The 26,173-nt window shown below is 43.9% G+C and overlaps 1 protein-coding gene across 1 annotated transcript in view; it reads left to right on the top strand.

The window, feature by feature from the left end:
- DNAI1 (dynein axonemal intermediate chain 1) overlaps positions 1-26,173 on the top strand; it is a 66,028-nt gene that overhangs the window by 17,103 nt on the left and 22,752 nt on the right. The window contains exons 2-10 of the mRNA XM_053570260.1: positions 9,351-9,383; positions 11,258-11,356; positions 11,521-11,601; positions 16,654-16,780; positions 17,065-17,180; positions 17,422-17,538; positions 18,552-18,611; positions 19,845-19,979; positions 24,005-24,089. Of these exons, the coding sequence (XP_053426235.1) occupies positions 9,351-9,383; positions 11,258-11,356; positions 11,521-11,601; positions 16,654-16,780; positions 17,065-17,180; positions 17,422-17,538; positions 18,552-18,611; positions 19,845-19,979; positions 24,005-24,089 (853 nt within the window). The remainder of the gene's footprint in view (positions 1-9,350; positions 9,384-11,257; positions 11,357-11,520; positions 11,602-16,653; positions 16,781-17,064; positions 17,181-17,421; positions 17,539-18,551; positions 18,612-19,844; positions 19,980-24,004; positions 24,090-26,173) is intronic.

Raw genomic sequence — 26,173 nt, 5'->3', positions numbered from 1 at the left:
ATTAAACTAGAAAAATTGAGAACGAAAAAGGATCTGTATGGAAAAGGTTGAAATTAAAAAACAAAACAACATCAACAACATCAAAATAAACAAAAATAAACAACCAAACCAAAAAAAAAAAAAAAAGAAAGAAACACAACCAAAAACAAAGCAGTATGTATATGTTATTGAATATTGTCTGGGCAACACGTGGTCTTCTGGGGTATGAGATGTTAATCACAGTTCTGATACGACTGGAGGCTGCTGATTTCTCAAACACCAGCAGGTAGACATCCTAAATCTCTCTTCAGCCCACTTAAAAGGCACTTTGAACTTGTAAACTTGCTGAGCAGAAGCTTTCCCAGGAAAGTGCTTGTCACTGGAATCACTGCTGAAGTGGCTATCCACTTACCCAGTGTGCCAAAACCGGTCTCACTCTGCCCCTGAGGGTTAGGGCTGCAAAGCAGCTCAGACCCCACCCTTAGGCTACTTGGTCGCTGGGTTACCAGCTCCCACCTGATTCTAGCTCTGCGACCCTGAGGGCGGAGCTTGCCGGGGCAGATTGCTCACAATGGCTCCCTGTGACCCACAGCCAAACACTATTAGCTCTGTCTGGCTCAGCGGCTCAAACTGGGGCCCTAGACAACGGCCAAAGCTCTCTGCATTCCCACTCAGGCTCTCCCCAAGGCAGTTCAACTGAGTGCCAAGTCCAAAGACACCAAAACAGTTCACAGGTAAGGCCTTTCTGGTTTGCAGTCTCGCTGCTACTGAACTTACAGTTGCGGGCGGGTTTAGACGGATTGAACACATGCGACCACTTGCCGTTTTTCCACTGTTTTAGTCCTCCTCTTGGGGTCCAGAAGTCTGTCGCTGACTCCCTGTATCCTCACAGAGGTGATGATAGGCAGATCCCACCAGCCAGAGATTCCTGGAGTCCTATCTCCCCAGACTCAAGGTGCCCAGATGCAAGGAAGCTGTTACTCGGCTGCCATCTTGCTCCGCCTCCTCTACTCTCCGCAATTTTTAGGAATACAATATATTGTTATCTACTACAGTCACCAGAATTGCTAAAATAATTCATTTTATATGATTTGACTTATTTAATGAGGCTCCTATTGATGAATATTTGTGGGTTTTCTACTTTAAAAATATTACAAGTAATGCTGCAGCAAGCAGTTTTGTACATACATCTTATGCAAGTATATTTCTGTAGAAAAAATTCAAAAGAGTGGAGTTGCTATGTTGAGGGGCATATTTTAAATTTCAGTAAATATCGCCAAATTATCCTACAAAAATTTGCATCAATTGCCACTCCCACAACAATATATGACAGTACCTGTTGCCCTACATGCCACTGTTTCAAATTGTTGATATCTCTTTTTACTACAAACACTTATTGAGTGCCTTCTGTGTGTTTTAGACACTGCACTAGGCTCGGGGATTTGAAATTCAGTGTAACTGGAGGAAGATTTGTTAGTGAATTGCTATCCTTTGGGACCAAGGGATTTTACCCTTTTAGAAACGGAAACTGCAAGCTGGTGAGGTATTTAGTTTCAATTTAATAATGGAAACCTGTTAGTGAGCTTTAAAATAAGGATCAAGACAACTGAAATGGTAAGCAGTCTCTTGGGCCCCAGGAAGGAAGATGCAGTGTCTGTGAGTTTGTACCCTCCGAAGAGCCCCTCTTCCCAGGAACAATCATATTTTAGCATTGGACTCTTGGGTGGAGATGTAAGCTGCTCACAACTCTAGTCATTCCTAGGGTAGACGCTTCCTCATAGGCAAAGGGCCATATTGATCCTTTATGGCTGAGGGCAGAGCTGGGTCTTTAAATGGGAATGTAATCCTGTCAGCCATCATTTATTAGGCTCCACTTTATGCACTTTACGTGTGTTGACTCACTTAATTTTCATAACAAGCCTATGATTATCTGATAGGGTGTCATTATGAAGCCCATTTTAAAGACAAGGATACTGAGATTCATAGGAGATAATTAACTTGCTGAGGTTCATAAAACTAGCAGGTAGCAAAGTGAAGACTCAAACCCAAGTATAGTTGACTTCAAAGCTCAAACTTGAGGTCCATGGCTTCATCTGATCACATACTCATTTTTCAAATATGATATCACTATAATAGGAAACAGCTTAAAGAATTTTTTTATCTCCTTATTTAACACCTGAAAGCGGGGTTAACCCCTATGCTCAGGGACAAATAGATTACTTACATTGTTCAGTGGGCCGTGAACCAAAACAGATCTAAAAGCGGGTGGTAATAATAATCATGTGTTACGTTGATCAGAATTTTGTATTTCAATGTATCCTTCCATTGACCACATCATTTGACTTGAACCATTCTTAGTGTCCTTGTCTTTAAAATCGCAACCTTTGGCTCGGTGGTTACAGCACCAGGCACATGGACTGAGGCTGGCGGGTTTGCACCCAGCCCAGGCCAGCTAAACAACAATGACAACTGCAACAAGAAAATAGCTGGGCCTTATGGCGGGCCTCTGTAGTCCCAGCTACTTGGGAAGCTGAGGCGAGAGAACCACTTAGGCCAAAGAAGACAGGTGCATGGCCTACAGACACATGAAAAAATGCTCATCATCCTTAATCATCAGAGAAATGCAAATCAAAACCACTTTGAGATATCATCTAATTCCAGTAAGATTAGCCCACATCACAAAATCCCATAACCATAGATGTCGGCATGGATGTGGAGAAAAGGGAACACTTCTGTGCTGCTGATGGGAATGCAAACTAATATATTCCTTTTGTAAAGAAGTTTGGAGATCACTTAGGGATCTAAAAATAGACCTGCCATTCGATCCTGCAATTCTTCTACTAGGTATATATCCAGAAGACCAAAAATCACTTTATAACAAAGATATTTGCAACAGAATGTTTATTGCAGCCTAATTCATAATTGCAAAGTCGTGGAAGAAGCCCAAGTGCCCATCAACCCACAAATGGATTAATAAATTGTGGTGTATGTACACCATGGAATATTATGCAGCCTTAAAAAAAGATGGAGACTTTACTCCTTTTATGTTTACATACATGGAGCTTGAACATATTCTTCTTAGTAAAGTATCTCAAGAATGGAAGAAAAGGGCGGCACCTGTGGCTCAGTCGGTAAGGTGCTGGCCCCATATACCGAGGGTGGCGGGTTCAAACTTGGCCCCGGCTGAACTGCAACCAAAAAAAAAATAGCCAGGCATTGTGGCAGGCACCTATAGTCCCAGCTACTCGGGAGGCTGAGGCAAGAGAATTGCTTAAGCCCAGGAGTTAGAGGTTGCTGTGAGCTGTATGATGCCATGGCACTCTACCAAGGGCCATAAAGTGAAACTCTGTCTCTACAAAAAAAAAAAAAAAAAAAGAATGGAAGAAAAAGTATCCAATGTACTCAGCCCTAATATGAAACCAATTTATAAACATCCACACTTCCATATGAAAGCTATAACCCAACTACAGCCCAAGATGAAGGGGAAAGAGGAGGGGAGTGAAGGGGGGAGTATGGGTGGAGGGAGGGTAATTGGCGGGACCACACCTATAGTGCATTTTATAAGGGTATATATTAAATCTACTAAGTGTAGAATATAAATGTCTTAACACAATGACTAAGAAAACGAGGTAAAGGCTATGTTAACCAGTTTGATGAAAGTATTTCAAATTGTATATAAAACCAGCACATTGTACCCCATAATTGCATTAATGTACACAGCTATGATTTAATAAAAAAAAGAGAGAGAGAGAGAGAACCACTTAAGCCCAAGAGTTTGAGGTTGCTGTGAGCTGTGATACCATGGCACTCTACCGAGGGCAACATAGTGAGACTCTGTCTCAAAAAATAAATAAAATGGAAACAGTTTTACCTTCATTGCCAGGAGGCTGTGAGGACTAGGTATAATGTCTATACAATGCCTAGCAGGATGTTTGGGTATTAGTTAGTACTCACTAGGTTGCAGCCAAGATGGTGATGATGATCAACTGGACTTTGCCTGTTCTCTCCCTCCCCTATCCTGTCTGCAGATTATGCCAGACTAATAGACTTCCAACATTGCTCTTAGTATGCCACTGTTGTACATGAGAATGTCTCTTGTCAGCTATCTTGTTCTCTCTCAGCCTCTCTCTACAGCTTTTTGGACTTCTTCGGGACCTATTCTCTGTCCCTTGGCTTTCTCAAGTGTTCTAGGACAGATTGAGTGGAATTGCACTGAGGGCTGGGCCAAGCTAGGAGGCATGTTAACCTAAAGATCATCCAAAAGTGTGCTGAGCCAAGAAGATGATCCATAACTATGTTAGAAGAACAAGGCAAGTTAGAGGCCCAGAGAGGCAGCATTTTGATGGGGTAGCGGGACCCATGCAGAGGCTGCCCTGACAGAAGAGTGTTAATTACACCCAGACATCATGGTTGGCAGTATTGAGGTAAGGGAGCAAGATGCTTGGCATAGAGCAATAAAGTCAAATAGTTTGGGAAAGAAATCCTGTGAACATTGAGAAAAAGAGGAAACATTTTATGTGGGCAGCCTCTTCTAGGTTAGCCGCTGGCGCCTGCCCAAGGCTCAGGGAGCATATCTGACAACCAGGCACACAGGCTCAGTCTCCCCCCGTACATGGCTCTTTCCTTCATAAGCTTAGGGAGAACTGTATCTGAGTGGAGATATGACAGGGAAAGAGTATAAAATGAGGTGGATACCATGTTGGGAGCTTGGGCTGGGAAGCTCTTGGAGACTTTAAAACAGGAGAGTGACATGATCAGATTTATGTTTTGAGAAGATAATTTATAGATATTGATTAAGATCTTGGGTTCAAATTCTAGTCAACTTTGGGTCAGTTGCTTCATCTCTCTATGCCTCAATTTCCTCATCTGTAAAGTAGGAATAATGTTAGCTTTTACCCCGTAAGATTGTTGTGAAGATTAAATGAGATAATGTACATACATCACTTAGTAAATAACTGGCCCAGAATAAATGCTTAACTTCTGAAAATGATGATAATTATGTAATTATCAGGTGGAGAAAGACTGGAGTCAGGGAGATCATATGTAATTAGGCAAAAGATCGTAACGGCTTGAATCAAAGGGAGTTATAAATGGAGAAGATAGTTATGAAAGATATTAAAGAAATAGAACTATTAGACTTTGAAATATAATGCTAATGAGAAAGGCTGGCATCTTTTTTTTTTTTTTTTGAGGCAGAATCTCACTTTATTGCCCTAGGCTAGAGTGTCTTGGCATCAGGCTAGCTTGCAGCAACCCCATACTTCTGGGTTTAAGCAGTCTTCCTGCTTCAGCTGGGACTACAGGTGCCCAACACAGTGCCCATCTAATTTTTCTATTTTTAGTAGAGATGGGGATCTTGCTCTTGCTCAGGCTGTTTTTGAACTCCTAGCTCAAGTGATCCTCCCACTTCCTCCTCCCAGAGTGCTAAAGGCAAACATCTTTAATAGTTCCAGTTTCCAACCTGGGTGGCTAAGTGGAGGCTGGTGCACTTGAGGGAATAGTGGAGGAAGTGACAATTTGGGATGCAAAAAAAACATAATGGTAACATGGTGGTAACATGTCAGGATGAGTTAGATAAAGGACTAGCAGAGGTCAGTTGGGTTTTTTAGGCAGAGGTCAGTTTTTAGGGTAGTGAACTTTTGCAACTTCATATGCTACCTTGTTTTTTTTTTTTTTTTAAAAAAAGGATGGTGAGTTTGAATACTCTGTCATCAATTTGGACATGAGATACTGGGAAGTCTAAATTGCAGAAATAGGTTTGAGCTTTTCTTTCTTTCTTTTTTTTTTGAGACAGAGCCTCAAGCTGTTGCCCTGGGTAGAGTGCGGTGGCATTATAGCTCACAGCAACCTCCAACTCCTGGGCTCAAGCGATTCTCCTGCCTCAGCCTCCCAAGTAGCCTGGGACTACAGGCGCCCACCACAACGTCCGGCTATTTTTTGGTTTCAGCCGTCATTGTTGTTTGGCAGGCCTGGGCTGGATTTGAACCCGCCAGCTAGGGTGTATGTGGCTGGCGCCTTAGCTGCTTGAGCCACAGGCACCGAGCTGGTTTGAGCTTTTCTTTCTTTTTTTTTTTTTTGTAGAGACAGAGTCTCACTTTATGGCCCTCGGTAGAGTGCCGTGGCCTCACACAGCTCACAGCAACCTCCAACTCCTGGGCTTAAGCGATTCTCTTGCCTCAGTCTCCCGAGTAGCTGGGACTACAGGCACCCGCCACAACGCCCGGCTATTTTTTGGTTGCAGTTTGGCCGGGGCTGGGTTTGAACCCGCCACCCTTGGTATGTGGGGCCGGCGCCTTACCGACTGAGCCACAGGCACCGCCCTGGTTTGAGCTTTTCATAGGTGGAAGATGAAGATATGAGATGGGGAAAGAGCACACAAAGGGAGTGTGTAGGACAAGAAGATGAGAGCATCAGGCATATAGCATATAGCTCTGGAGGAATCAAGATATTGAGAAAGAGCCATTGGAGTGATTGGTGACATGGAAAGGAAGGAAGAGAAGTTTCAAGAGGGAGGGAGGGAATCCTCAGGAACATCAGATCTTGTAAGAGAACTGAGAAGTGATAATTAAGCAGCTGAGTCATTACTGATGACATTTATAAGGAGAGGTGAACTCCATCCAAGTGCTAGGCTCTGTGCTAGTCATTCAAAGATTAAGAAGACACAGTTCCTGACTTTATGGTGTTCACACTGAAATCTGTAACAATGAGAATAGAAGAATCCTCTACTGTGAAGGAGTTCAGACTGGGACATCTGTTGTCCTATTGATCACCATAGTTGTCTGCCATGGTGGATTGGGTGATTTTCCTCTTCCTGGCACACTCCTTCATAGACATCCTCCCTCAGGCAAATAGAATGACTTATCTAAGAGAAAAGGACCTTCTTTTGTGAATAGCATAAGATGATTGGTCTCCCTTGTTGGAATCGTCACATTGCCTTCCAAGTGTACTGCTGTGTTATGTTTTTTTCATGATATTTCCCCCTTCTGTAGGACAAACCCAGAGAAAACTGTCTAGTTGAAGATACATTTGATCCTTCATTTCACAACAGCCAGTACTTGTTGTGGTGGTGAAAGGTGGTGGTTAGCCTTGCTCAAAGTGAGGGAAGGAAGAGTAGAGGGAGGTAGGGGAAAGGTGGTAACATGTCAGGATGAGTTAGATAAAGGACTAGCAGAGGTCAGTTGGGTTTATTTGGCAGAGATAATGGGAGCAGTGAGGGGAAAGGGGAAGATGACCGTCCTGGCAAGAGGAATAATAACAGCAGAGGTAGAGAGGTGGGAAACCACAGGCCAGGCTTATAGGACGGCACTCCAAACTCCTAGCCCATGAGGGCCAGGAGAGGAGGCTGGTACCAAGACTTGGGGCCAGGTGACAGAATTCTGAGGGCCAGAGGAGGGAGTTTGGGCTTTCTTCTTCCGTGGTTTGACGTTTTATGGGAGGAACCATCAAAAGCCTTTTAGGAATTCAGGCTTGTCTTTCTCAGGCTTCCTCTTCTGGAAGACCAAGGACCCAGAGTGGCAGCCTGACATTCAATCTCCTTTGCCATGGTTGGGAAGTTAGGACTGTAGCTGATTTCATTGGCCTGTTTTGCATTTATTATAGTGTGGCTTTTATAGTGTGTTAATTGAAATATTTCCAACTGCCAAAAACAATTACACTCAAATTGCCTTGTCAGTTATTTTATTGCCAGATAAATGTTTTACAGACATATTTACAGGGGGCAGTGGTAACTGGATCTCGTTTTCTATTTAAGGCTGGTGGTTTGGGTTGGGATTGGCCCTCCAGTGCTCTGTTGTGGGCTGGAAAGTTGTTGCACATTGTGACGCTTCCATATGTTACCTAGGGACCAGAGGCTCTTCAAAGGAAAGTGGCTTTCTGGCTCATGTGGCTTAGTCTGGAAGAAGGGTTCCTGTCACCAGAAACCTTGGAAACCTGGCAGAAATCTGAATCCAGCTCCACCAGCAACAATCTCTGCTCAAGCTAAGACATGTCTTTCTCTTCCCCTTTCCTCCTTTCCTCCCTCCAGTTACCTCCCAAAGACCCTACCATGTAAGAGCCCATCTAGTTTAACTCCTTCACTTTGTACCTGGGAAACCTAGGGTCAGAGATGTCCCTGAAAGCAAACAGGTGGGCAGTGACAGAGCTGCAAGCAGAGGCCTCTTTCTAATGTGCCTTGCTGCTACCAGTGTGTGCCCTTTGGCTCCTCTGCTGCCTTGACCCCTCCTTCAGTGCTCAAGGTTACTTCTTCCAAGAGCCCCTTCCTCAGGTCTCCAACCCTGTGAGCTTGATCATCTGAAACACCTATTTCTTCTGTGTAGGTGGGATTCTTGTTTGTTTGTTTAGCAGGAACAGTTTTCTGTCTCTGTCATTGTTATTCTCTTGCTTTTTGGTTTCTCCTTCTGAAAAAATATTTTATCTACTTAGACAATGCATGCTGTCCTTTGATACCCAGTTAAGAAAGACCATTTCTGGAAGCCTTTTCTGTGCAACCCAGACTGAGTAGGTACCCTGTGCACTTCTATCATAACCTGAGCACACATATCTCTATTGCTGGCTTTCACAGGAACATATACTGAGTGAGTGAGAAATGAGCACTGAGCACACTCATCTGTCTTCCATAGGCCCTGAGCAAACTGGGATAGGGACCTCATCTTTCTTTGTCTTGGACCCACTGCTTAAATTAGTGCCTGACACATAAATAGAATGTTTATCAAATTGAATTGAGGATGCTGCAGTTAGGAACGTAAAATTTAAGCATGTTAGAACTAGAAGGTCATCACATCCACTCCTATGCATCTTACTGATGAGAAACTGATGTCTGGGGAGGAATGACACTTGCCCGGGTCATGAAGACTTTTCCCAGGGTTTGATGGCATTCATTCATGTATTCAGTATTTTTGAATACTTACTATCTTCTGAGCATTGTTCTAGATGCTAGAAATACATGTACAGAGCAAATAAAAGCACCTGGTCATAAAAAGTGTAAAATATTTATTCCAAACAAGTGTTTATGAATATAATTTGCCTTTGAAATCCCCTTATTGCCTAGAGCAGGGCTGAGCACATAGAATAAGCTTTAAAAATATTTGTTGGAGTAGTTGCAAATAAGATATTCCCAGTGTTACTTGGTTGCTCTGACAATGAGTCAGTTCCATTGATGCTGAAACTTGGCTGCCTTAGATAGAGGATCACTTTGGCTGGACTAAGAAGAACATGTTACCATTTAGAAAGCCATGGAGACTATCTCTGAGACTTGGGAAAGCTCAATGTTCTTTGTCTGTGAGGTTCCAGTGTGGAAGCCTCCATGTAACCATTTATGATATTTCCATGTCAGTTTGCTTATGACTCACTTTCTGTTTCTGTTCTTCATTCAGAGCATCAGTGTGGGCAGAGGAACCAAGAAGAGAGTAAGTATTGAGACCACCATAGTCTCTCAGCAAGAAGCAACTTTTTCTGTTGAAAATATTGTCTACATATTTTTAGAAAATTCAAATGAATGAAAAGAATGTTAGATAATCACCCTTAAACCATCCATCTTAGAATAACCTTAGTTAATATGTGATGTTATATCCTCCTAGATATTTGTATGCATATATAAAAGCTATCCATATTTATTTTTTGTATCTTTTATTGGTTTTCGTTAATTTTTTTTTTTTTTTTTTTGCAGTTTTTAGCTGGGGCTGGGTTTGAACTCGCCACCTCTGGGATATGGGGCCGGTGCCCTACTACTTTGAGCCACAGGCACTGCCCCATATTTATTTATTTTATTTATTAATTTATTATTTTTTTAGAGACAGAGTCTCACTTTGTCACCCTTGGTAGAGTTCCGTGGTGTCTCAGCTCACAGCAAACTCCAGCTCTTGGGCTTAGGCGATTCTCTTGCCTCTGCCTCCTGAGTAGCTGGGACTACAGGCGCCCGCCACAATGCCTGGCTATTTTTTGGTTGCATTTTGGCCGGGGCCAGGTTTGAACCCACCACCCTTGGTATATGGGGCCGATGCCCTACTCACTGAGCCACAGGCTCTTATACACCCACTGTATAAGATATTTTATACTATTTTTTTCACATAAGATATTTAGAATGTTTTTCATTGCTTATTATACACAAAATTTCTGCATAATATTTTACTCTATGTTCTTTAAGGCCATGCCATAATTTGTTCAACCATGTCCCTCTGTTGGACATTTAGGTGTTTTCTTTTTCACTATTATGATCAATCTTTTAATGAATATCTGTACACATAAATCTTTAGGCATGACATTGATTATTCCTTATTATAAATTCTTACACATAAAAATTTGAGTCAGAATATAAACAGTTATTAATCCATTTTCAAATTTTCAAATTTGAATCTTTCACCTAAGTTGTGTTAATTTGGGGGTGCCCATTTTCCCACAATGTCACCAATACTGGATGTTACTTTGGTTGGTTTATAGTTTGGCAATTATAGTTTGCCAATTTTATAACAAAAACTCACGCTATTTTACTTTGCATATCTTTGCTTTTTAGTGAGAGTAGCACTTTAAAAATTATGTCATGAGCCATTTTGGCAAGGTGTTTAATTGTTTACCAAGGAAAGGTAAAACTTCTAGCCCTTAATTTTTTTTTTTTTTTGCTCCAACGACCTAATGAAAGAAGGTGAGGTTTAAAGTAACTAGGTATAAATCTTACCACAACAAATAAGTAAGTGAAGAAATGGTTATATTAACAGTTAGATGTGAGCATTCCACATTGTAGATCAAATCAGCACGTTGTACCCCATAAATGCATTAATGTACAGAGTTATGATTTAATAAAGAAAAAAATAAAGTAACTAAGTACAGAAAATATTGCCTTAAGACTCACTTTAAGGTGGCAGATGGGAAGGTAAAATACAGATTAGAGTTGAAGGAATAGCATGGCATCCTTTCTTGATGTCTAAGCCAGTTTGCATTAAGTCCTGCCTTTGTCAGTTTGGTCCTGAACAGTAGCTTCTGGGAAGGCAGTAAGGAGGAGCCAGTTTTTCTGGTTCTACCACTGGAGGCAAGAGGCCACCACAATATTTTAGCTAAGCCCTGACGTCCAGGGTGTAGGTGGTCGTGACCATTCAGGCGGGGATCTCTGTCCTGCATAGTTCCTTTAGACTTTTCCATGAGTAGGTGTTGTACATTTTGGATGCTATGGATAAGGGACAGAGTTTGGCTTCTGGGAGGGTTTGTGAATGAAGGGGCTTCCTGAAGCCTTGATTGCTCTTCCGAGTAGATCAGGTATTCCTGACTCTCATGGGAGCTTTTTGTCTAGGAAGAAGATTCAGGGACTGAAGTAGGAGAAGGGACAGAAGACTGGATTCAGTCCAAAGCCACAGTTAGACCCCCTGACCAGCTGGAATTGACTGATGCGGTGAGTGAGTAGCCTCCTATCCTTGCTCCTTCTACCTCTCTAGCTTCAGAGATGTTTTCTTCCATATGGATCATGAGCCTGCACAGAGCCTGGCTTCTCCCCCTAAGCCTAAGGGATCGTAGGGGGCCTACATGTATAACCCTCTTGGTGTTTCTTTCCCTTAGGAGTTAAAGGAGGAGTTCACCCGGATACTGACAGCCAACAACCCACATGCACCCCAGAACATTGTCAGGTACAGCTTCAAAGTAAGTCATACCCTCCTGGGCAGGGGCCTTTATATGTATCTCTCTGGAATGGTAATGACTTACTACATTGCAAATGCCTCTCAGCTATGCTAGAGAAGATCACTTTTAAACTGAGGTCCTTGGCTGAAATCCTGAGATTTTACATGGAATTTTTCGGAGATTTTTGATATTTGTGTATCTCTCTGTAGTCTTACCAACTGCAATATCTTAAGTGCCCTGCAGAGCCACTATTTCCAAGAATCTTGAAATGGAGGGTGCCTATGCTCAGTGGTTAGGGCGCCGGCCACGTGCACCAGAGCTGGTGGGTTTGAACCCAGCCTGGGCCTGCTAAAACAAAACAAAAAATAGTTGGGCATTGTGGTGGGCACCTGTGGTCCCAGCTACTAGGGAGGTTGAGGCAAGAGAATTGCTTGAGCCCAAGAGTTTGAGGTTGCTGTGAGCTGTGATGCCACAGCACTCTACTGAGGGCAATAAAGTGAGACTCTGTCTCAATTAAAAAAAAAAACAACTCTTGAAATGAATCATCTGGTTAGAAAAATACTTTTCCAATGTGTATAACACGTTTTTCACTAACCTAAGCTATTAGGTCTTCAGAAGCTGGATTTTCCTCCAGCCAGACATTTGGGGGGAGTACAAAATTCCCCTATGGACAAGAAAGAGCTGGCCTTTCTCCCCAACATTCCTATCTGGGAGGAAGCCCCACGCCAGCTACAGTCTCAGCATCTCTTGACATCACAGCCAAGCAGACAGGAGACCCCTCAAGAACCTTACCTTAGTACACGTAGGGTGGGTGAGTTCTCAGACACATATGTGGCATGTCTTTGTGGGGGACAACACTATTTTCAACCATAGCAAGGTCTATTCAGGTGGGTATGGACTGACTGAAGAGAATTTCTGAGTACATTTTGAGCTCAAATGGAAATGCCACATGTTTTTATTTCATTGTTTTGAGACTCATTTGTTTCATGCTTGTTGTGCACAGTGACAGGTCCTATATTCAGTCTTTTACACAGAATATCTCATATAATCCTCACATTTCTTTCCCATAGGAACAATTATTTTCATTTTCTGAAAACTGAGGTTACATTTGATAAAACAAATTGCAGAAGTCACACAGCCAAGATTCAAATCAAGAGTTGAGTTAATTTTATTCCAAAGCAATGTTGCACTGCTTCTTTAAAAAATTAAAAAATATATAACATTTTGAATGTATAATAGAAACCCATGATACAAATTTCAAAAGATTAAAAAAATGAAAATATAATGAAAATTGAACCTGCCTTTCTCCTCTATTCCCTTCGCTGGAGATAATAGTTTCTTTCTTTGTTTTTTCTTCCAACAGTTTTATTGAGATAATTTACAAACCGTACAATTAAGTCATTTACAGTGTACAACTTGATGGCTTTTAGTATATTTGAAGATGGTACATCTATCTCTACAATCAATTTTAGAACATTTCTCATTTTCTCCAAAAGAAATATTTTACTTCTTTGCTCAGTCTTCTATTCCTAGACATTTTTCTTTTTTTCTTTTTGAGACAGAGTCTCACTCTGTTGCCCTAACTAGAGTGCAGTTGCATCATCCCATACTCACTGCAGCCTCAAACTCCTATGCTCAAGCAATCTGCCTACCTCAGCCTTCTGAGTAGCTGGGACTACGGGTATATGCCACCACAATACCTGGCTAATTTTTCTATTTTTGTAGAGAAGGGCTCTCGCTCTTGCTCAGGCTGGTCTCAAACTCCTGACCTCAAGCCACCTCATGCCTTGGCCTCCCAGAGTGCTAGGATTATAGGCATAAGCCACTGCATCCTGCCTGGACATTTCATGTACATGGAAGAATACAATACATGGCCTTTTAGCATAATATTTTCAATCTATCTATATTATAGCATGTGTCGGTACTTCATTTGTTTTTATTGACAAAAAATTAATGTTCCATTGTATGAATATACCATATTTTACTTATCTATTTATCAGTTGATGGCCACTTAGATTGTTTCTGCTTTCTTTTTTTTTTTTTGAGACAGAGTCTCACTTTGTCACCTTTGATAGAGTACCATGGTGTCATAGCTAACAGCAACCTCAAACTCCTGGGCTTATGTGATTCTCTTGCCTCAGTCTCCCAAGTAGCTGGGACTACAGGTGCTCACCCAACGCCCAGCTATTTTTAGAGATGAAGTCTCGCTCTGGCTCAGGATGGTCTGGAACCTGTGAGCTCAGGCAATCCACCCACCTCAGCCTCCCAAGTGTTGGGATTATCAGCGTGAGCCACCATGCCCGGCTGTTTCTGCTTTTTGACTGTTAGGAATAATGCTGCTATGACAATTTGTGTACAAGGTTTTGTGAAAATTTTGGGGTTCCCTTTTTTTTTATTGAGACAAAATTTCACTCTGCTGCCCCAGACTAGAGTGCAATGGAATCATAGCTCACAGCAACTTCATTCTCCTGGGCTCAAGAGATCCTCTTCACTCAGCCTCCCAAGAACCTGGGTCTACAGGCACCCACCACAGTGCTCAGCTATCTTTTTAGAGATGGGGTTTTCACTCTTACTTAGGCTGGTCTTAAACTCCTGAGTTGAAGCAATCTACCTGCATCAGCCTCTCAGAGTGTTAGGATTACAAGCCCGAGTTATTGCACATGGCAAATAATTTCTTGAGCACACTGCATCTTATTTAAGAATGTATAGTCAAGACCTCCACAAAAAGATACTGAAACAAATCCAGATATGTTTCTTGAAAGGTGCTGCTCATGAATTTTTCTAATGGCTATCCTTAGGCAGCCCCTAAAGGTCAGAGGGAAGCTATCTTACACTTCCTGATGTTATGCTGGAGGATGGTGTACTCTACGGGCTCCTGTCCTGACAGGTGAAAAGAGGGTCTCTTTAGGACTCAGAGTGTCAGCCCTGGGATGCATGCTATAGGAGAGGATTGCTTCTGATTTGTGGGTCTCTATGCACTCTACTTGCCCCTCCTTTGAGGCAACTACCAGCGGGGAATCCTTAGGCTCCCAGGAATGTTCACCTTATTCAGCCTTCCATCAACTTCCCAGTCCTGCCTTGGCATCCTCCAGCAGAGCTGATCTCTATATTGTTAGTCTGGAGAAGTCCAAGAGCTTTAGGTCTCCAAAGCTGCTACTTTCTCTTGATGCACTAGAGTGGGGAGGCAGATGGTTCTGGTTTAGGGATGCCTCCCCTCCTTTCACAGAAGCAATGAAGTGGAATTCCATTTCTAAAGTGAAAAGGAAGGTCCTAGTCAACTCCTGGAACAGGATGGAGGTGGAATCTCAAATGACAACTATATGGGTAATTTATTCCCACAGGAATTTTTATCAACATAATAGTGGCTATTCTTATTGATCATTAATATTGAGCACTTATTATGTGTCAAACATTATGTTATTAATAATAGATTGTTTTTATTATTTTCCTTTTTTTTTTTTTTTTTTTTGAGGCAGAGTCTCACTCTATTGCCCTGGAGTGCTGTGGCTTCATCATAGCTCACAACAATCGCAATCTCTTGGGCTCAGGTGATCCTCTTGCCTCAGCCTCCTGAGTAGCTAGGACTACAGACACCTGCCACAACACCTCCAGAGGTCATCCTTTTAACCGTTGCACTGTTCCATCTCCTATCCATCTGAGTTAATGGGAGAGGAAGGGCTTTGAGGCGACTTTTTAAGGCAGAGCTTCCCAACTTGTGTGATGGTGATCCTTCCAGCTTTCCAGGAGCAGGTAGGTGTGGTGCAGCTAGTGCCCATGGGTAGGTTTCTTCTGCTGTGAGTACCCCAGTGTGACATATAAATATAATTATTTTCTATATGACTTGAAAAGGGTTTTCCAGAATGGTTTTAAAAGAAAGAAGGGGCCTGCTGCAGTGGCATACACCAGTAATCTCAGTACTTTGGGAGGCCCGAGTGGGAGGATCGCTTGAGGCCCAGAGTTCGAGACTAGCCTGGACAACATAGCAAACATTTGGACAACATCTCTACAAAAAAAAAAAAAAAAAAAAAAATTTAAAAGTCAGCTGTAAATGCTGGTAGTCCTAGCTACTTAGGGGGCTAAGGTAGGAGGATGGCTTTACTCCAGGAGTTCAAGATTTCAACGAGCTATAATTGTGCTACTGTACTCTAGCCTGGGCAACAGAGGAAGACCCTGTCTGGAAAAAAAAAAAAAAAGAAAGAGAAAGAGAAGAAGGAGAAGAAAGATACTTCTGTGATCTCAAAGTCAATTTTAGTGGTTGCTAGAATGCTGATTAGTGAGGAGGGAGTCTAGAAGAACCAGACTGGGCAGGCACAGTGGCTCATGCCTGCAATCCCAGCACTTAGGGAGACCAAGGAGGGAGGATTGCTTGAGGCCAGGAGTTTGAGATCAGTTTGGACAATATAGTGAGACCTCTTCTCTAAAAAAAAATTTAAAAATTAGCCAGGTATGGTGGTGCACACCTGTAATCTTAGCAATTCAGGAGGCTAAGGTGGGAGGATTTCTTGATCCCAGGAATTCAAGGTTGCAGAATGAGTGAACAAAGTTAAGTTAGCTGAGTTTTAAGCATAGTCCCACGCAGTCACTTTGTGTGATCTTGACAAGTGCCAAACTCAAACATTTTCTGGATCTCTGTGGTCCTCTTGCATGGAACAGGGGCAATTGGGATTGTCTGTGAGAATCTACCCATCCCTAGGCTCTGCTATGTTCAGTGAAGAGAGGGCCATGGCATGTGTGTCTGATGAATTATGTGACCTACCTAGGTCTGTGTTGTGGCAAGTGAACTGGGATCCCTTGGCATGGGGATAGGTAAATCTGGAGTTGCTTGAGGTAGGAAGGGCAAGGTATTTTAAAATAAATCTTTGATGAGAACTTAAAAAAATTGATTTCCTTTGCCACCTTTTCTTTAAACTAAAACACAGTGAAAACTTCAGGTTAACTGAAGTTTTGGTGAGTTGTAGTTCCTTTAACAGAGGTGGACTGTCTTTTACCTTAGAGAATGAAGGCAGACTACATTCTGACTCCAGCCATGTTGGGGACCCCTGGCCTGACTCATCTGGGGTCCTCTCTTCTTAGGAAGGCACATACAAGCTTATTGGCTTTGTGGACCAACTGGCAGTTCACTTCACCCAAGTCGGGAACCTGATCCCCAAAGACTCAGATGAAGGACGGCGACAGCATTATCGTGATGAGTTAGCGGCAGGTAGGACTCTGGGCCAGCCTGAGGCTGCAGCCTTGGGCCTGGTCCCCTTTGTCTGGTCACTTTAAGGAGTAGACCCTCTAAGCCAAAAGTAGAGTCTCTACTGACATAAGGATCATAGATAGCTGTCTGTCCAGAATAGATCTGGGAGCTAACCCATGACAAACAGGCTGAAGACAATCCCAGGGCAAGCCAGGGTCTGAAAGGAAGAAACCAAGAAGGCCCTTCCTGCCAGGGACTGGGGAATCAGACCTAGACTTTGAGCTTATTAGCAATATCCTCCCAAGGTTCTCAGGATTCTGCCAAGGTGGTGATTTCAGAAACAGAAAATCTTGAAGAAGATGAAGAGCCCAAGGAATTAGAAGCTGAAGCTGGAAGTCAAGTAGATGAGACTGCAGCTGGGGTATGGTATAATATTGCTCTCCATTCCTCCTCTTCCAGCTTAGGCTCTGATTGGGGCTTCAGGGGTGACTTATGATGCAAGGAAGGAGGCTGAAAGTGAAAAGTTAGATGCTGCAGGTGCTACCACATCTGGCAGCATCACTCTCTCCCACCCCTATCCTATCCCATGGTCTCCTGTCCTGCTCCAATTCTCCACCACTTCCTCATAGCTAAGTCCTGGTCCTCTGTGTCTTTGTTTCCAGACACCTGAAAAAGTGACTGAAGAATTGATGGAGCCTATGCAGCCCAAGGAGCGAAAGCTCACTAACAAGTTCAACTTCAGTGAGAGGGCCTCGCAGACCCTCAACAACCGTCTCCGGGTAAAGCAGCACCCATCCTAGCCCCTTTGCTTTGTAGCCCTACACTATGCATGGCAGGGAGAAAGAAAGTCTGACTCCATCCCCAGAAGCCCTCAGCGTGGCAGGGGTGGCAGGGGTGGCAGGGCAAATGTCACAATTTATCTCTCCAAGGAGAGCTGAGAACATGTGTTCAGGTCCCTGTAACGCATCCTGGCAGGAGTTCAGAGGGAGTAACAAAGAGGCTAGTGCCCTCCAAACACTCCACTAAGAGACTTAAACTCAAGCTGGAGTTTGTAAATGGGGTAGAAATCAGCATCTGAGAGGAGAGAGGATGCTGCAGGGTGCTGGGGTAGTGGACATCTAGGAACCAGTTGGCTGAAGTTGATGACTCTGTGGTATACCAGCTGGGAAAAGCCAGAAAGATTCCCTGACTTGTAAGTGTGGAGGATCCCAAGAACCAGGCTCAGGGTCTCAGGTGAGAGACTCATACACATAAAGGCAGTATTCTACAGAAATGAATCTGTGGATGGAGGCTGAGGTTTATGGGGTGAGTTTCTGACCATGCCTCATCACCCTCTGTGGTCCCTCTACTGACATTTGGAGATTTGGGTGGTAAGCAATGGGGAAGGGCTGTGTTCCCCTGCTGGAGCTGGAGACCTCAGTATTAGGTAGATGTCTTCTCAGGGTGATGGACATTAACCTGATGACCTGCCAGAGGCTGACCTCTGTGCCCTGCTCTGGCTTCCTACATATCTGTCCATCCTTTGCTTGCAATTTATCTTGGTTAAGACTGGCAGTCAGCCTTCACTGCCCCTGTTTTCTGGCTTAGGCTTCTTCCATTTTAACCAAAATGGATAAAATGTGGGCTTTGAATGCTTCATTTGGTCTTTTTCGCAGGCCCCTCTTTACTTTTCCAGTTCGGTGTCCCACCCCTTCCTCAGCTCCAAACAAAATGCTTTTTCTAAGGATGTACTGTTAGGTTAAGTGAGAAGGAGTTGAGAGCTTTCTGGGGGTTTCCTATTATTGTTCTCTAGGACCGGGAATGCCAGATGGAGCCTCCTCCCAGAACAAACTTTTCAGCCACAGCCAATCAGGTAAGACCTGACCCAGCCTGCAACCTGTCACCACCAATCCCACCACCACCACCACCACCACCATGCATCCTTTTTACATTCAGCAGCAAAGGAGACTGACCTGGTCAAGAACTCCTTTGGTAGTCTGCCCTCCTTATCCATCCACCTCCCTGCTCATTTTCCTGACCATCCAGGTGATGCACTTGAGACTGTAGGTCCCAATCTAATGAGCCGTGTGTGGGCCAGCCTGGGCAAGGCCATCCTAACTAGAAACGGAGATGGCTTCTGGAACTTCTTTTAGGACCAGGGAGAACCTTTGTTCCCATAGACTTTCTGGTGCCTTGTGGCTGACTCTGAAGTGTTAGCACTCTGACCTTGCCCTCCTAGCAGCCTGCAGTGTCTCTTCTCCTTCTCCCTTAAGTTCTGGATGGCTATTCTGTTTGGGGCAGGATATGGTACCAGGAGACCTGAGCTTAGGCACCAAATCTGGGAAAACCATGTCACTATAATGCCTCAGTTTCTTTCTCTGTCAAGAGAGGATGACAAGCTGCCTCATAGAATTGTTGGAGGGCTCTGAATGAGATAACAAACACTGAAGTACTTTGCAGCGTAGAGTATCAATGCATTGGTGAATTATTAAATGTAAGGTGTGCTATCTGGCCTCCAGATGGCAGTGACTGCCCAGGTCTGGGGAGCACACAGTATGATCTGGGGCATTTGCCCAGCCCCAGGTCTGCTACTATCTTTGAGCTTCTCTTGCTGTCAGATTGGGGTTCCTTTACCTTTTGCTTATTTCCCTTTAATGCTGAGGTGTGGTCAGTACTGTAGACAGCCAGCCTGAGCCACTATGTTTATGCTAACTCAGGGTGGTGGGGGGATACATTTTTTTTAATTTCCTAATTCAGAGTCTTATAAGTCACCAAGAAAAACCGAGCTAGCCTGATGTTTGTTTGTTTGTTCTGCCTGGTGGGTATTGCAGAGTAAAATAATGTTGATTTCCAGCTGGAGACCCAGCCTCTGGGCTTCAGGATGGATAAGCCCAACCCAGAGGTATCCTGAGAACTCTTGTTCTTGTTCCAGGACTGATAGTAAGCAGAGAAGACAGACATTGAATGCATAATTACAATGAACCAAGTAGAGGGTACTTGTGACAGCTGTTAACGTGATCAACTCTGTAAGCCCTGAAGGCCAAATAGGAGCTTTCTGGGTGAAGACTACACCTCACAATGATCTCTCTCATCTCCCCTTTCCTAGTGGGAGATTTATGATGCCTATGTAGAGGAACTTGAGAAGCAGGAAAAGACCAAAGAGAAGGAGAAGACAAAGACGCCAGTAGCTAAAAAAACAGGGAAGATGGCTATGAGGAAGCTGACATCTATGGAGTCCCAGGTTTGCTCATGGTCCCCACAGCTCTATCACAGAATGTCTGACTGGGGGTTTGGTCTTTGGGTGGCCAGAAGCATGGCTATCTGGGAGGGTTCCACGGATACTTAAATCAGGGGCTAATATTGAGGGAAGATGTGAGGAGAGCTACATGTCTGTAGCATTCCATACATATCCCCCATTTTTTTTTTAAGTTCTTCATCTTTTTATTCTTTTCTTTTCTTTCTTTTTTTTTTTTTTTTTTGAAGTTTTTGGCTGGGGCTGGGTTTGAACCGGCCACCTCCGGCTTATGGGGCCAGTGCCCTACTCCTTTGAGCCACAGGCGCTGCCCCCATACCCTCAATTTTATATGGATCTGGAGTCTAGTGGTGTTTTGAGACTAGGAGCTAGGAGCAACAGAAGATGTGACCCTTATCGAAAACACTATATGCATCCTAGAATGTCTGAGGAGTCTGTGTAGGGTAGGGGTGGATGTGAGAAGGCATCATTTCCCTGGGCAAGGGTTCATGGGATTTGGGAAGGTGAGATGCTTCTTAACTTCTAGTCTTTGCATTTACTTGTGCTCTATACTTAAGTGAGTCTTCAGGGCCAGGAGCCAAATCAGAGATTGTCATAGGTACACATCTGTGCCAGGCGAACAGATGTGGCCACCCAGGGCTGGATTTACCATGAGGAGCCATGTAGGAGTCCTTATAAAAGTCATGGTTGGGAGCTCACTGTGGGTGTGATCAGCATGCGTTTGGGAATCATCATGGGAGTCAGGGGGGTGTAACTGTAGGGGGTCAGTGCAGGAAGGTCAGCACAGAAGATGCTGAAGGGACACTTGTCCCTTTAACAGAGAGAAATCTGGATTGGGAGCCAGAGTCCCAGTGTGGATTAGAATAGGCTTGATCTGCACTGGGGTGGGAAGGACTAAGTCCACAGCAATCTGGGGGCTGGTTTCAGCACCTAGGAGAGCTCCTTGGGCTGCTCTCAGGAAGGTGGTTCTGCTCCACTCCAGAATAACAGCTGGACCAGTTAAAGGAAATTCTACTTCCTTTGTCTGAGGTATACCCACTTCCACTTGGTTCTCTGTTCTGATACCACGATAATGTCACATCTGAGGGACAATGTCACATTTAGCCTCTGTGACTTGGCTTAATAAGAATCCCAATTCAGTTGTATTCAATCATTAACCAGGTACCCAGTGATCATGGCCATGCTGGGTACTGGACCTGTGAGTTGAAAGATGGAGCCCCTGCCTTGAGCATTGCCCTATGTAGGCCCTTGGCTGCCTCTGCATCACTCTCTAGAGGTCAAAGGCTTCAGAGTGGCTACTGGCCTGGGTCAGGGGTTTGGCTCTGAGCTCTATGCTGGGATCCATGGTTGCAGAAACCCAACTACACCACGACTCAGAAAATTCCCTGTGCTGAGACTAGAATCTGACCTGGTATCTAATCCCTGCCAGAGCTGGCGTCTAATATCCTCAAGGAAGAGGGACCACTTCCATCTATTTACACTGGGCTCTTTCAATTTGGCTATCATGGAAGGCTATGATACAGGTAGATTCCAGCCCTCTGGACCAAGAAGCCACTCTGGACAGAACCAGGCAAGGCTGTCTGTGTAAGAGAGTGGGAATGTAAGTTGCCTTAATATTTTCCTGGGCCCCATGCTTGAGTAGAATGAAATTTCTTCCTCAAAGACCTGAGTCGGATTAGGTTGGTATGAAACTCAAGTATGTGGGAGGGAAGAAAAAATAACTTCACAATACTTTGTAGGAAGGTCTCCAGTGGCAGATCTCAAGTTTCTGTTTCATTAATGATTTGAATGCACATAAATGAATGTAAGCTTGTCTGATTTGAACAATTAGGTAGGAATGGAGGAAAGGGCTTAGAGGTCACAGTTCAATTAGAACCAATGAAGAGATCTGGCTGCCTAAGTAGCATAGCATCCCAGACCAGGGAGGTAATAACCTACTACACTCTCCTGGAAGCACATTCAGAGACATGAGTCTCCCAGGTCCCAGAGAAGGGTGATCATCTGGGGAAGGGACTGGCTATCTGCATGGGGCTCATAGCATGGGCCCTGGAGTCCACAGACCTTGGTTTATTTTCTGGCTTTGCCACTTATTAGCTGTTTTTTTCCCAAAGTCTCAGTTTCCTCATCTGTAAAGACATCCTACCTGCTTTGCAAGACTGTTGTGACAATCCAAGACAATGGATGTATGGCCTCTGACATAGTACTTACATGCTACTGATCAATAAGTGGTGGCTATTTTTGTTATTAATATGCCATGCCATGACTGATAGAGGAAGGGCTGACTTGGCGGAATGAGGCACTGTCCTCCTACATCAGAGAAGCTATTACCAGGTGCACAATTCCTTATGGCCAGAGGATAGTTAGGATCATAGAAGACCCAGGAAGCAGGTTTCAGCTAATTGGCTATCTGATCACAGAAAATGCCACCTGATCTGGGGAGTGTCAAGCTTGACAGGTTGCTGCTGAGGGGAGAGGATTCCTGCTTTGGGTCAGAGAATAAAAGGATTAGCTGGGAACAAGATGAGCACTTAGGACTGTGACTGTAAGACTCTGATGAATGTGCTCCTTGGTCAGTTTTCTGAGATAAACTTGGAGTGAGTTTGGGATGTGGCAAAAGGCCCTCAAAGGGCAGTTTCCCAGTAGGGCTCCATTGCACTAGTCTGCATGTTTTTCTCACACTATTCTGATCAGGAACTGGGTTAAATAATAATGTATATTGTTGCATTTAGTCGTTTTTTTTTTTCTTTTTAAGATAGAGTCTCACTATGTCACTTTTAGTAGAGTGCTGTGGCATCACAGCTCACAGCAACATCAAACTCTTGGACTCAAGTGATTCTCTTGCCTCAGCCTCCCAAGTAGCTGGGACTACAGGTGACCACCACAAGGCCCAGCTATTTTTTGTTGCAGTTGTCATTGTTGGTTAGCTGGCCTGGGCCAGGTTTGAACCATCCAACTTCAGTGTATGTGGTGCTGTAACCACAGTGCTACAGACGCCAAGCCACATTTAGTCTTCCCAATAACCTTATGATGCAGATGCCATCATCTGCCCCCACTTTATTATAAGGACTCTGAGACCAGAGATGTTAAGTAACTTTCCCGAGTTTTCCATCTGGCTCCTAATAGGTGGGTGGGTGTAGGAATACAGGTTTGTGTGGCCTTAGAACACATCCTCTTAACCACTGCCTGACATTGTTGCTCCTAGGAAATCTCATTTTGGGAAACATGAGACTGCCCTGTGACCCTCTCTGGAAGGCTGCCTACTCAACTGGTTCACTCCTGCCACCTGTCCTAAACACTTTGGGCCTTTCTCATCAGCCCCAAACTCTTTGTTCTCGTGTTAATATGCCAGGTGATTCACCTTGTGGCTTTATGGGATTTCACATAATGATAATCTTTTTCATTTTTTTGAGTCATTTTTTTCCCGATGTAAAACTTCTTGCTTTCTCTTTGCTCTGGGAAGTGGGAAGGGCCCTGGGATTAGGAGTTTCAATTATACTTCATATTTCATGTGTGAAAGGATGTCTCCACCCTTTTTGGGCCTCTGTGTCTCCTCAACCTTTGACTAGGTAAAGGGTTGGACCAGGAGATCTCTGAGGCATTTAATGGGAGACTGGGTCCTTTCCTGAACTGACAAAACCTCTCTGTTCCCACCAAAGAAGCCTCCTACCTGCCCTTCTCTGTTCTTCCCTCCAATACACTTCCTGGGCTCTCTTTAATGCCCTGTCTTATGCTCTAAAACAACCTCAGAATGAAAGAGCATGAAGCAGGCTCTATCCAGGGGCCAGGTATATCAGCTCAGACCCCTCGTGCCACTTGCAAGGCAGAAGTTCCTGGAAGCTGATAGTGGGGTGAGCTAGGCCTTGAGGGAGGCAGAGATACCTTTGCAGAGCTGTCTGGGATGGGCAGTGTTAGACAGGCATTGCTGAACCAATTACAAGTCTGGGCTGTGGCTCAGGGCGTATGTCCTTACCAGGAGCTGGCTTATGAGGGCCCATGCTTCTTTATTCCCATAGAGCGATGACATCACCAAAGTGTCTCAAGCTGCTAAAATAGTAGAACGGATGGTCAACCAAAATACATATGATGACATTGCTCAAGGTAAGTTTTGAAGAGCTAGAAACCACTATTATTGCCTGCATTAAAAATCCCTCATAAAAGGTTGGTATTTGAGTGTCTCACCCTATAGTTGTAGGGGAGAAAACATAATCCCTCTTTCTCTGGATGTCACTAGGGAGACAAGACTTCACAGATCAACCATGAGCAATGGCATAAAAAACAGTAGGTATAGTGATAAGATCTGACCGCTGTGTAGCAAAAAACACCCGCACTTTAGTGATCTACTGTCATCTTCCCATCAATCCCAGGAGGCAGTTAGAGCAGAGATAATTACACCTACTTTATATGTGAGGAAGATAAGGCCAAGGCCACCTGGCTAGTGAATGGCAAGAGAACCCAAATCTAGGGCGTAAGCTTCCTTATTCTGTGTTCTGTCCTCTTACCCAGCCCAGCTTGGGAAGGCTATAAATGCTTGAATGTATGGGATAGACAGAAACTGCTCTGGGGATCTGTAAGTAGGGAGGAAGAAACATGAGGGACAAGTGGGAGCTGTTAAGAAAGGGTTCAGTGACTGAGCTAGATGCCAAGGGATAAGCAGAGTTTGAGAGGAAGGATAGGTGAGGGAGGACATTTGGGGCAGGAGATGGCTAGAACAGTAACTTTGTGGTAAAAAGGAATAGGAATGGACTCTTGTGATAGGGGCAGTAGGCTCATTGACCCAAACAATAGCTTTGTGGGAAAGTGATGAGATTTCAGGCTGGAGAGGTGGTTGGAGCCAGTTTTTGAAGGGCCTCGAATATCACACCGGGAAACTAAGCTGAGGTTCAAGTGTGGGGTGAGTTGGGCCTTGCCACACCTGACCCAGCCTGTGTCATAGGGAGAAAAAGGAAGAGTTATAACAGTGAAAAATAAGCACCAACATTTACTGGAATGGCCTGTGTGCCAGGTATTGTGCTATGTAATTTACATGTATTATTTTATTTTTTCCTGAAAACCATACTGGAAGGCACATACCATTCTTTATTATCTCCAGTTTAAAGATGAGACACTCAGGCAGGGATGATACCACTTGTTCAAAATCACAGCTTGTGTGAGGTTTGAGTGGTAGAATCAGAACTCGAACACAGGTCCCTTGAATTGATAGCCTAGCACTTCACCACTAGGCTACAAAGCCACAGAACTGGAAGGGACATTTCAAATAAACACCCTCAATAGATCTATCCTGGTGATTAATTAGTAATGGGGTAAAGAAAGAGATTGATTCAGAAATGCTTAGATCCAGGGGGCCTGGGAAATTGTGGTGTCTTTGACAGCGTCAGGGAAACGGAATCCTTCCCATGGCATGAACAGCACATTCCCAAGTGGCTTGTATTTCCCTAAGAGGTTGTGCATTTATTTGGAGCAGCTGCCTCCCCAGAGTTGGCAGCTTCTTGCTGCTGGCTGGTCTCCTTTACTGACAGCCTAGAGCTCTTCTTGGTGACTTGATGCTCATTGCTCACCCATGGGACATAGAAACCAAGGCTGCCAAAAGCAGCAGTCTAAACAAGCCCCCTCGTTATCATTCAGGCTGGAAAACGACCTTGAGTGCTTTTCAAAGCTGTCAAAGTACACAGCAGCTGTGAATGAATTTGTCACTTACACAGCTTGGCTTCCTGAAAACCAGCCTCTGCAAGTGGCCCACCAAAGGGCTGCAAATCTGATTAATATCCATGGAGAAATTGGTCTTGGTGAACCACTTTCATTTATAAGAACATAATCACATAAAAATTCATTGAACTTCGATTTTTTTAATTGCATATGTTCTCACTTTGGGAAAGTGTAATCATGAAGAAATGAAAATAGAGAAGTGTTGCTAATTAATCTCTACTCTGAAATGAGGTATTTTCAAAGATAACCAAATCTGGGTAATATCGGATGTGATCAAGGCTCATAATCTCTGAATCTTTTTTGTTATGAGAAATTTTTGAGGTGTGAGTGTAGTCCCATAACCTCAAAATGTGGGGTATTGGGGAGAGGCTGGGGCAATGCCTGGCAATGTCGTTGGCTGTGTGGAACAAGATGATTCATTTTCTGAATGTTCACCCTTCATTGGAAAAAAATACTGAGAACCATGTCACTTCTGCTGA

Source organism: Nycticebus coucang, chromosome 2 (assembly GCF_027406575.1).
Source record: "Nycticebus coucang isolate mNycCou1 chromosome 2, mNycCou1.pri, whole genome shotgun sequence".
Taxonomy (NCBI): Eukaryota; Metazoa; Chordata; class Mammalia; order Primates; family Lorisidae; genus Nycticebus; species Nycticebus coucang.
Note: the sequence above shows the minus strand (reverse complement) of the source record. Positions and strands in the feature narration are given on the sequence as shown.